An 11,161-nucleotide genomic window follows, 5' to 3' on the forward strand; every position below is an offset into this window, starting at 1 on the left:
AGGCATTTATGCGCGTGTAGAACTATCGGATAACGTTGTTGTTCGTTGGTAAAATTTCAGGAAAAAACGGCAGTGGAGCGAGCGAAACGAAACACTGGCAAGATATGATTACGAAGCCGCGGCAGACGATCGTACAATGGCATCGACTAAAGCCAGAGTAAAGGTTTGAACGTATCTGGTGCTACTTGTATACGTTACGAGCACATTGGAAATCGTCGATCAAACCTAGACCTGTAACATCGAGAGTATCTTCCGAATTCTCGAGCCCCTTTAACTTTGCCACTATTTCGCGTCGTCTTTTTCTTTTCTTTACTTTTCTCTTCTTTTTTTCATTTTTTACTGTCTCTTTGTTTTCTTCTTCTCTTATATATCCTCTTCCCGTTTTTTATTTCCTACTTTGCATAAAATCGATCAAAATCTACCAAGATCTTTGGTACGATTTTGAAGTGCCTGTTGATTTCGATTCACGCACTTTTCACAGTCGAGTATCGTGTCGAATCGAAAGTGACAGACATTCTGTCTGCTTACCCATACAAATATAGTTTACTACGTGGCGTTCCGTTTGGTTTCATGCGACGACGTTCTTCCGCATAGAAAAACACGGAGGAGATCAACGGTGTTCTATCTTCTTTATTTTCCCTCGATTGCTCTATCGGTTGGCTGGGAATGGGAAAGAGAACGGAGGAAAGGTCGAGCGTCCATATCGAGCGAAAGATTCCCCTTTCCCCCAGGATACTTATGGGCAGAAACTGTTTCTGTACGTTGCGTTACGATCGAACCATTTTCTCCGGCGCAACGTCGATATTTCCTGTCGGTTAGTTCTTTGTCCTCCTTTTTCTTCATGCACGACAACGATTCACGACGAATATATATCCGTATTCAGCTCCCTCGCGCGAACGATAACGAGCTCGTTCTCACGCGAGATCGTGTGCCGCGATGTTTGAACATACCGATATACGTTTCGAGCGAACGACGAGACGCCCGAAACAGCGACCGATCGATATTACTTTTGCGACTCTATTGACATTTAACATCGAACATTATTTTTATGAGTGTTTTGCACGAGTAAGTACGTACCGAGTACGTAATACCGTTGCTTCGAAATACGTTGATGCGATTCAGCGTCAACCTCGTCCCTGTTTCCCGTATATTCATCCGGTGTCTTTCGATTCTACCATCAGATATCAGAGCGTTACGACAAAGAAAAGAAATGTCTGCTCGTCTACCAATCTTTAAAAAAGTTCCATTTATTACGCGCTTTCTGTTTCATCCCTTTGTCTCGATTTCATGATTTCTCATTTTCGAGTCGGCCGTTAAACTCAATAGATCAGCATCTTGTCCATTGTTGACCGAAGGTAGAAGCAAACTCGGTCATCTTCTTTCTCCTTTAGTCGCGTTCCCAAGATATCCTACGTTTTGACAGTTCCGATTGTTTCGAAACCTCTATGTGTCAAAAACAAGGTCGCGCTCTTTTTCTTCCAATTTTTTCTTCTCCCTTCTCATTTCTGTTTCTTTTCCCGTTATATCCGTTATATCCGTTGGTTATTTGGTAGCGTGCAATTGCTCATCGCGTACGTGTACGAATGATCGAAACGGGGGAACACCGGAATATAATATTGAATTCTTATAAGTAGAAACCATAAAGCAGCGATATTTTTGACGGAATTTTTGTATCGACCTAGTCGGAAATCTTTTGAAAGCGATAAAAATTGTGATCGGTGTTACACCTTGAATTAATCTTAAGCGTTACATTCGATAGTTTGCTGTTGTTGACGATAACACGTAGAGATATCCCCGAGATAAAATTGGGACGACGATTTGCAGGTTTTGCATACATTATACATACATACATACGTATATTCGCATTCGAAAAGTGTGCGTGTACATGTGCGTTTGCATATACGTGGCGTATCTGTGTGCGCAACTGCGTTCATCTTGGTATATGTGTAGAATCGAATGTGCAGTGCGTCGTGAAACGAAAGTAAAACACCGACAGTGGTAGAGAATATGTAGTTGTTGGCAAAGCGAGGGGCGTCGCGTAGCGTGTTTAGCGTAGTGCTTTTACGTTACAACAAGGGTAGATGCGATTTGCGGCTCGAAAACGTCGTACTCGATGTCGCGGCAAACACATGCTCCGAGCAGCGTGGTCGACGAATATTTTTACATTCAATGGTTTTACAATCTAACGAATAGCTAGATAGTCGAGTGTGAATAAAAACCGAGCTGCTTCTTAAATGAGCTACGTACCACGCCAGCGAGATCGAGCGACGACTTTGCACGCGACGCGGAATACATCCGATTCCTCTCTCGCGTACGTGTCAATCTCGTCTAATCTTACATCGATCTTGTTCGATCGCACGCACGCACGCACGAACGTACGTAAGTATGTACGTACTTACGCATGCATGCACGTATACACGCGCGCACGCACACATGCACGCAGGAACGCATACATATACACGAACGCACACACCTGCATATAAAGTAGGTCAAACATTTGCACGCATACGCATCGCACATGTGTGTACACCTAATTATCGAGTAGCACAAAAACCAGTTAGACTAACGTTTGTATATCGTAGCCTGTGTATTATACCGTTACGCAACCGTTGAAATGCAAAATGCAAAATGCAAAATGCAACACGAAACATTACGATTTCGCATAAACCTGTTAGAAAAAAGAAAAAAGAAAAAAAAAGAAAGAGAGAAAAGGAAAAAATAAGAAAAGAGAGAAATGCGCTAAAACGACTCGTTCGACTCCTGTTCGACTCTTTCGAGTCGGAGTCCGAGCTAACGTTTGCACCAGAGGAGTGTCACATGCACCAGATCCATAGCGTTTAGTCGTTAAGCGAACGCGTTCGCAGCGCGTTTATAAATATTATACGTTCGTATGTCGCTCGATCGCGTTTGGTCGATCGTGATGGAACGCCTGTTGGCGCGATTACGCGCGCTCTGATAGAAAATTAGCCCCATAATCGGAGAAAAAGTGCCAAAAGTAAACGCGAACGACGGATCGAAGGTGTTTGCCAGCCCTCGAGCGTTTCTTCTCCCTATTTTCTTTTCCGATTTTCTCGTTTGCTCCAACGCGCCGCGATCGTTCGGAATTTCGAGCGATCCTGGTCGATGGAGCTTTCGCGAAACTCGCGCGACAGCAACAACGATCGGCGGCCGGTGTCGATGGAAACCGAGTTAGCCGAAGCAACGGACGGATTATCTCTACCGTATACGCTTCTCACGTGGACGAAGATTATTCACGTGTGGCGCCAGAGATTCGTTGTTCGAGCGATCGATCGTTCATGTTTGGTATTTAATCTGCGTTTTGTCACGCGGATGGAACGCGCGCTAATTCTAAAACCTATTTTAGAGAGTCAAACGAATCGTCGACATACATTGCGTAGTGTATACAAACTAAGTACGCGTTAATTCGAACTGGATGCGAATTGGGCCTTATACCATGGATTACCTCAATCGTAAGCAGCTTGCGAGTCAAGTTCCAGTTTGCGATAACGATAGAACGAGCGTTAATAGGATTTTAGAGCGATCCCGCGCGAGAATGGCTCGCTACTCGATGTCGATCAGCGTAATCCAGTCGATACTTATTCAGGTTCGATCATAGTCGGTATTTTATCGCCTATCCGTATTACCTCTCTGTTCTCGACACGATTCACCCTGCTATAACTCGCGCGAAGTGGCGAGTCGAGAAGTGCAAGTTGTTGGCCTCTGCGTCGGATCGAGAGCGAGCCGACACGCGGGACTCATTTGACACGGCGTACGACGCACCGCGTCAAACGATATTACTGTCTCGTTTTCTTCTTGGTCTTTCGTTCGATCGGTAACATCGTGAAAAGCAAAGGCAAGGTCGCCTCCTCTAGTTGTTTATTCATTTGCAAATTTATCGAAAGTTGAACTTTACGCATCGACCATTTCATCATCGACTGCTACAGTCTTTAATCTTGAGATTGATAAAGGCTCATCGCGTAGTTCGGGCATAACTTGACGAAGAAACAACGTAGTCGGGTCGCCATAATGCAAATACACCTGCTTAAAGGAGAAACATCGAAAAGTTTCGAACGAAGGTAAAAGAAGAAAAGAGGTAATGGAAAAAGGTATGCTGGAATAGCTGGCGAGCCGGATGCTGATGTGTTTGAGAATATAGAAAGATAGCTAATAAGTAAATAGGGAACGTAGCAGACGCTGGATTCGCGATCGTCCGAATCGAAACGAAAAAGAAAAATTGGAAAAAAGAGATTATCGTGACAGCGTTATCGTTTGACATATTGCGCGCGACTATGAGTATACATATCGTACGCGTGCAAACGATACATAGGACGAACAGGGTTCCGTCGATCGGTGGAAGAGGAAGTAAGCGCAAACGAACTCAACGGAAGCAAAAGAGAAAAGAGAAGATAGGATGGGTGCGAAAGAGGACGAACGAACGAACAAACAAACGAACGAACGAACGAACGAATAAATGAACGAACAAATGAACGAACGGACGGACGGACGGACGGACGGACGGACGGATGAAGAAACTAACGAAGGAACGAACGAACAAACGAACGAACGAACGAATGGATGAATGAACGGACGAATGAATGGAAGAAGGATTGAATGAACAGACGAACGAAGGGACGAACGAACGGACAAAGGAATGAATGAGCGGACGAACACATGAATACATGAGCGGGCGAATGAACGAAGGGGCGAAAGAAATTTTTGCGATCGATCGTGTTCGGTTGTGTACCGAAGTGAAGACTGCTCGCCACGCGTGTCCGGCCCTCGCAGCGCGCAACACTATACATATATTTTTTAGCTTCCTATTGCGTATGCACGTAATGTTTGTTCTAAAAATCAAGAGAAGAGAATTAAACTGGAAGTTGGGAAGGTGTATCCATCTGTATAGGTGGGTGGGATGGAAGGAAACATCGATTCGAAGAAATAAGTTGTATTTTTCGACAAAGACTAGAAAAAGACGGACGAAGGGAAAACGGAACGAACGAGCCCCGTTCGAAAAGTAATTGCGTTTTCGGACGATATCGATAAACAAACAAACAAGTAAACAAACAAACAAGCAAGCACATATACATACACACAAACACACAAACCGTTCGTTGTCGGAAACCTCGACTGACTAGGCCCACGTAGCCAGATCCGCAGTAAACGACTCTGCCAGTCGTACAGATTTAACGCTTCCTTGTCATATCATTTCCTCGTCGTTGTGTATCGCCTGTTATACACTTTATCGATCTGATCCGTGCGCGCACGCACAAACTCACCCACCCACCTACCCACACACGCACACACACACATACATTTTGCTCCACATCTTGCCCTTCGTCCCGAGCATTCCAGCAACCGACTCGGTCGCGCAATCTCTACCCTACATCATTCTGCTACCTCATTCTCTTTCATTCGACCCTCGACCCAACGACGAAGCGCATCGATTAACTCTTTATCGCTTAACTATAAGCTCGATATCGCTGTGTGTTTCCTTCGAGTCAAATATCGTTTTACAAACTGATATATCGTTGACAAACTGATCGAACGGAGGCGTTTATTATTTCCTGAATATCGCTTGATGCTCGACATAACGTTGTATATCCGAATAAAGAGAATTTCGTTTGGGAAACGAACTCTCGTCATCCAATCTTATTGCCCTTTTTCCATTTTCGATGCACCGACAGCCAAGTGTCCTTATTTGCAGCTCGTTCGAGTTAAGAGGACAAGCTGATAACGTTGGTACGTTCGAGAAGTTGAGTAACCGTCGACGCTAATTTATACGACATCCGTTCCGTCAGTAGTCGAGTCTTGATCCCGGCGGTGTTCAACGCCAATTGATAAAGGTCGGCGTAAAACTAAAAGAACAAAAGAAAAGAAAGAAGAAAAAGGAGAAGGAACGGATCGTTTTTCTTTACCTTGATGTCTTCTTCGTCATCGAGTGGTAAGTCGGAGAATTCGGAACTGACCTCGGTACACCGTATGCGCATTGTCCGCGAAGATGTTACCAAGACCGTCAGGTTCGTACGCTGAATGGTAAAGTTCGATAAAATAAGGTCAAGTATATATTTTGAAAATAATGAACCGAAGGCTATTTGTTGGCGTGTTACCTGTTTTGCGATGCAACCGTGTACCTCTTTAAACTGCAAAACTATTTCTCGAAAGCTGCGAGTCGCGTTCCATCGAGACCAAGAAAAAATATAAGAGGTAGACAATAGAGCCATACACTTTCTCAAGTGTTTCTCAGCGATCGGGTGTTTGATCGAGAGTCCTTTTAAATAGCTGGCAGCGTCCCGTTCTGGAAACAGGTCGCATCCAACTTGTTGCAATCGCTGCAAGTTGTGCTAGTGTTCGCTTTACTGCTAGTACTCTTTGTAAACGACTCGAGCATCGTGAAATATGTACAATTTACACGACCGGACAAAAGCAGAGGAATAAAAGAGTAAAAGTTGAAAGACGAATTAGTTACCTCGATCAAGCATTCCAATTCGAAATATTCACCGATAATTTCCTTAATCGGAGTAGACGCGGCACCGGTAAGTGAGTTCAAACAAACTCGATCTTCCTACGAAAGGAAAGGAAACCTAATTGTTCGTCAAGAAATAAAAAATCGTGTTCTTTATGAATTCTGTATGAATACAAGGTCCCAGGTTAAGAAAATGCTATAGTACTCGCCCTGACAACGAACTCGGCTTGAATCGTGGCAGCTGTAATGCTGAGAACCACCCCGGCATGATCTCGTCCGCTTTTTCCCATTTCCGGTTTCAATTCCCAACTTTGAAACGGAAGATTCGCGTATTTGTAGCCAGCTAATCCATGGATTCCTAATCTTCCGGTACGAAACGTGATCGTTTGTTTCTCCTCGTTGAATTTAACATCGTGTACGTGTTTCGTTGACCACATTTCTTTCTCTGGTAACCAATGGGCGACCACCGGTGGTTCGAACCAGAACACCGTATCGGGTAGCCTGTACAGGTGCAACAGAAATGCGAGCAGCAATCAACAGGGAATGGAGACGGAAATTCAAATTAACAAAAAGGAAAATAAAGATCGTAAAGAATAAGATCGACGTATTGATGTAAACCGACTTGAGTGTAAGCAAGACGAGCGCATCCATCGCTAGTTCCAGAGCTTTCATTTCAGCTTCGATGACTTCCGGCGTTCTCTCGGACTCCAGTGGTGCCTTAGGTGTCTCGTATGATCTAAGAAACGGTACGAATTTCGGCTCCTTCGGTAATTCAACTGTAACGAACGTGCTTAATTGGTAACTGGTCCGGTTTCGAGTTTCGGTGGTCGTTTCAATGACGCGATTCGTAATCGATAGCGCTGCATCGAAATCGCGGTGATCGGTGATTGGTGAACGATAAACACATATCCAATAATGCGAATTATAGCCATCTGGAAGGTAACCCAAATGGTACTCACGAGTAGTTAAGTAAGTCTCTTTTCCGAGATCTTTTGGTTGTGGCGGTTGATAGAGGAGATCTACGCGAAATACTCCACCGAGGATCCTATATTTTCGCAAATTCACTTCTGTCGTTTCGCATCGAGTAAAGAGTAACTTTCTGCTTTCCGACATTGTTTTCTCTGTGAACAAAACATTTCCCGTGCGACATGATATGACATCGACCATTGGAAAATCGGACGACGATTTTACCTTCCCTCTCATCAAGTATCTCGTTCGGGGTCGGCAGATAGGGTAATAGCTCCGTTTTCGAAGGCAACACCGAAGTCAACGTGGATTCGAATTCCAACTGGTAATCTTTCGCCGAATGTGCTTTTTTCTCCTTTTTACCTCGTTTCCTTCTTTTATCCAGCCGCGGTGAAACCGGAGGATATTCCATTCTTTCCAGTATCGCTTTCTTTTCCTCTAGACGTAAACGTCGTCCTTCCGCTTGTTCCTCGTGTAATCGAACCTTTTCTTCATACTGTCTTGTCGAGTATTCCAGAAGATCTATAAAATAAAATACAATCTAGATGTAGAGGGAGGGGATGATGGAATTTGTTGAGGTAGTTGCGCCAAATTCCCAATCACGAGCGAACGTATCGAAAACTGCGTAGAGAAGCATAACGTACCTAGCGATGGATTCCACAGATCGAACAAATTTTCTGGTAGTTGGGGCATGCGATAGGAATTAGCTTCGATCGAGTAATGATCGTAAGCAAGCCAAAGACCTCTAATCGCCATACGATGGCAGTCCAAATCGCTCGGCATCTTAATCGTCAGTTTCATTTCTTCGAATTCTATTTCGACCGACTTTCTGCAATTTGAAACGCGTAACGATCAAACTCGATCAGTATATTATTAACGGACTAAAAGACTGTAATATAATATATCGGTAGATTGGCGCAGCAAGATCGAAAGGGTACCCGTGTGCGATTAACGACGATCGTTCTATATCCCCTCCTTGTCGTTTCAGTCCTATCGGCAACGCGATAGGAGCCCAAACGCAACACACTGCTTTGTTCGTCGCACGAACGTATCTGGTAGTTTTCATGTCTTCTCTGATCATGTTAGCCTCGATGTTACGTAGCAATCGGTAGCACGCGAGATCTATCCATCGTTGAAGTTCGATTCGAAGCTTAGTAGCGATCTGTGGCGTTGGAAAATAAAAGTGACAATCGTTGGAAAAGAAGAGAGATTTCCTCGAGATCCACTCACCGATTCGCATTCGACCACGTATTCCTTCGAGTCGATCGTGGAGAAGCGAATAATTCGATCGATCTTGCTCAACAGCTGAAAGATTAACTTTAATCATGAAGGATACCGATCGATTGACTGAATTCTTCTGTTTACTTACGTGTGTGATCACTCGACACTTATCCTCTATGGTATTCATACTAGCTTCTTTGTCACTCAACGGCCAAAGAAACAAAAATGTATTCATGTCGGACAACGAACCAGGATCTGGTAGACCATCGCAAGTCATGTACCGTGCCCACTAAAATGCATCGATAGAAACGGGAAGAGAGAGAGAGACATGGAATGGTGGAAATGCGTGATTTTCAACCAAGTACCAACGTTCTCTTCTTGTTTCAGAGTCAATATGTTATTCGCGTACGCTGTCCAATGTCGAGAAAGTATGACACTTGTCTGCTTCAGCTGTCTCTGCCGGATCGTCGCTTCTTCCGCTTCCATTTCCGTTTTTCGTTTCTTGTCATATTGTTCCAAACGAATCTCCTCTTGCATGTCTTTTATCATAAGATCCCTGCGTGATATAGCAAAGGAAAAAAGAAGAGGAGGAAGGAGAAGAGAGAGACGATGATGATGAAGTAAAAAAGTATATATATACATACTTGGGTTCTTTCGTCCACGTTACCTGATATCCTCCATCCGACTAATTTTATCTACATCGAAGATTCCTGCTCTGCCAGCAGACTCATCTACTTTTTCTTCCGGCGAAGCTTGGTCTTCTTTCCTTCCTTTCTGATTTTTCAGGGACGTGTCTTTGGATCGCGCTATAATTGCGGCCGCTGCCATTTTCTAAATTAATCGAGATTGTTCGATTTCTTTTGGGAAACGATCACGGCGTTTGCGGCTCAACGCGTTTACTAAATCGGCTGATTTGAAATTCGAAAGTTGGCCGAACCGCGTTACGTCGCTACACCGCAGACATCAACGCGAATCAAATGATCGTCGCTTATCTCGATTTACTTTACAGCGAAATAACCTGCCATTCGCGCCATCTTTCCACCTACGACATTGAACGTTCAATAATATCAAATTAGATTATCGCTAACTAAAATACTATGTTTCTTCCTTACCAATGATAAGACGTGACGTGGTGCGTCGATGGATTTCGCTCGTTGTCTTCGCGCGATACTTTCTCTTTCTACTTCATCCTCTTCATATTCCACGTACAACACGTCCGACTTGGAGTCCGAGTATGAATCGCGGTCATTTTCTTCGTCGATGAAATCTTGTATGCTTTTCGTCGTTTGTCGGTTATTATTCGACAATGCTTTGCCCTTCGATTCCCTGCAAAATTTCTCTTTTATTTCTTATCTTACTCTATTTTAATGACGAGAATGATTGCTGTTGCAACCGCCAAATATATTTAGAATAAATAATCAAGTAAGATCGATACCGTCGATAGACGTTCGTACAAAGTGTTTAACAAATAGAATAGACCGCTCACGGATAACTTGATAATAACTCGATATATACTCGATAATCGTTCAACAATTAATTATTGATAATTGCTTCACTCGCGATCGTGCCCGCTTATTTATACTGGTCAGGGGAAGTCGAAAGATTCAAATTCGACTTGGAACGATGGTTGCCCTCAACGGCGACATTGTTTTTGCCTGGAGAGAATCTCGCGCTAATTTCGTGTGTCGAGGCGGTATCCGTGATCCGAGACACAACTGCAACATGAGTCGCGCTCGCTTCGCCTCGTCCTATGACTCATGTGTCGCCACACGTATATCATACACAAGCTCGACATAGGGTCGAAATGGGTACTTTTTTGCCGAATCGATACCTCTCCGAGATGATCACTTGGTCCAAGTCGAAGCTCGAACGAGTCAACAACGACGTTGTTTCGCTTTGTCGGGCAAATGACGACATCGATGTATTCAAATGGATAAGCGAGAAACCTCCGTTTCTTGTCAAACGCCGTCATGAATGTCACTATCGACAGTAACACGTCTGACAACTGCCGACTGTCGTAACCAACTACCAACGATATATGTATATACATATATATACATGTACATACATGTGTAGGGTGTACTCTATACTTTGCTCTACATATAGCAAAACAAAAGCAAAATGTATAGAGAAGAGACATTGAATAAGCTGCTTTCGTACTACGCGATTATTCGCGGAAAATAAACAGCAAACGTATTGTATTCATGATCGAATTATCGGATATTTACAAATACTGGTATGAAGGTCATAAGAAAATGGATATGCAGATATCGTCAGCTCATTAATTTCTGTGATAACGTTTAAGAATTTATCGTGCAACTACTCTTATCTTCGAACGTCACGGGTATATAGGGTGTTTTCTGTATCTCGACAAATCGAAATATCTCATAAAGAATTGGTTCTATTAAAAAAATGTTTGAATAGAAATTGTTTTGTTTGAAAGGGAGCATCATACTGCGCAAATTATTTTTGTGCAAATAAAAGCGAATAGTGGAAGAGATTTTGAAGTTC

General features: G+C 43.5%; 2 protein-coding genes across 21 annotated transcripts in view; one reads left to right on the forward strand and one right to left on the reverse strand.

Annotated features, from left to right (window-relative positions):
* Positions 1-5,633, forward strand: part of LOC132910335 (synaptotagmin-7) — a 23,965-nt gene extending 18,332 nt beyond the window's left edge. For all 15 annotated transcript variants that reach the window (XM_060965969.1, XM_060965970.1, XM_060965978.1 and 12 more), the window contains one exon: positions 61-5,633. In XM_060965969.1, the coding sequence (XP_060821952.1) occupies positions 61-161 (101 nt within the window). In that variant the 3' untranslated portion in view covers positions 162-5,633. The remainder of the gene's footprint in view (positions 1-60) is intronic.
* Positions 5,326-11,010, reverse strand: LOC132910327 (dynein axonemal intermediate chain 7 homolog). 6 transcript variants are annotated; one of them, XM_060965950.1, is made up of 16 exons: positions 10,499-11,010; positions 9,763-9,976; positions 9,318-9,692; positions 9,020-9,206; positions 8,799-8,939; positions 8,660-8,734; positions 8,368-8,591; positions 8,074-8,258; positions 7,655-7,951; positions 7,423-7,584; positions 7,086-7,239; positions 6,673-6,964; positions 6,467-6,562; positions 6,108-6,329; positions 5,916-6,026; positions 5,326-5,855 (listed from the first exon to the last, which is right to left on the reverse strand). In XM_060965950.1, exons 3-16 carry the CDS (start codon positions 9,476-9,478, stop codon positions 5,715-5,717), a joined length of 2,448 nt encoding a protein of 815 aa, XP_060821933.1. In that variant the 5' UTR covers positions 9,479-9,692; positions 9,763-9,976; positions 10,499-11,010; the 3' UTR covers positions 5,326-5,714. The 6 variants fall into 6 exon arrangements, with proteins under 6 accessions (XP_060821933.1, XP_060821930.1, XP_060821931.1 ...); XM_060965947.1 differs by having other exon boundaries at positions 10,482-11,010; XM_060965948.1 differs by having other exon boundaries at positions 6,467-6,558; positions 6,669-6,964; positions 10,482-11,010.
* Between the last annotated feature and the right edge of the window lie 151 nt (positions 11,011-11,161).

This window comes from Bombus pascuorum, chromosome 9 (assembly GCF_905332965.1).
Source record: "Bombus pascuorum chromosome 9, iyBomPasc1.1, whole genome shotgun sequence".
Classification (NCBI taxonomy): Eukaryota; Metazoa; Arthropoda; class Insecta; order Hymenoptera; family Apidae; genus Bombus; species Bombus pascuorum.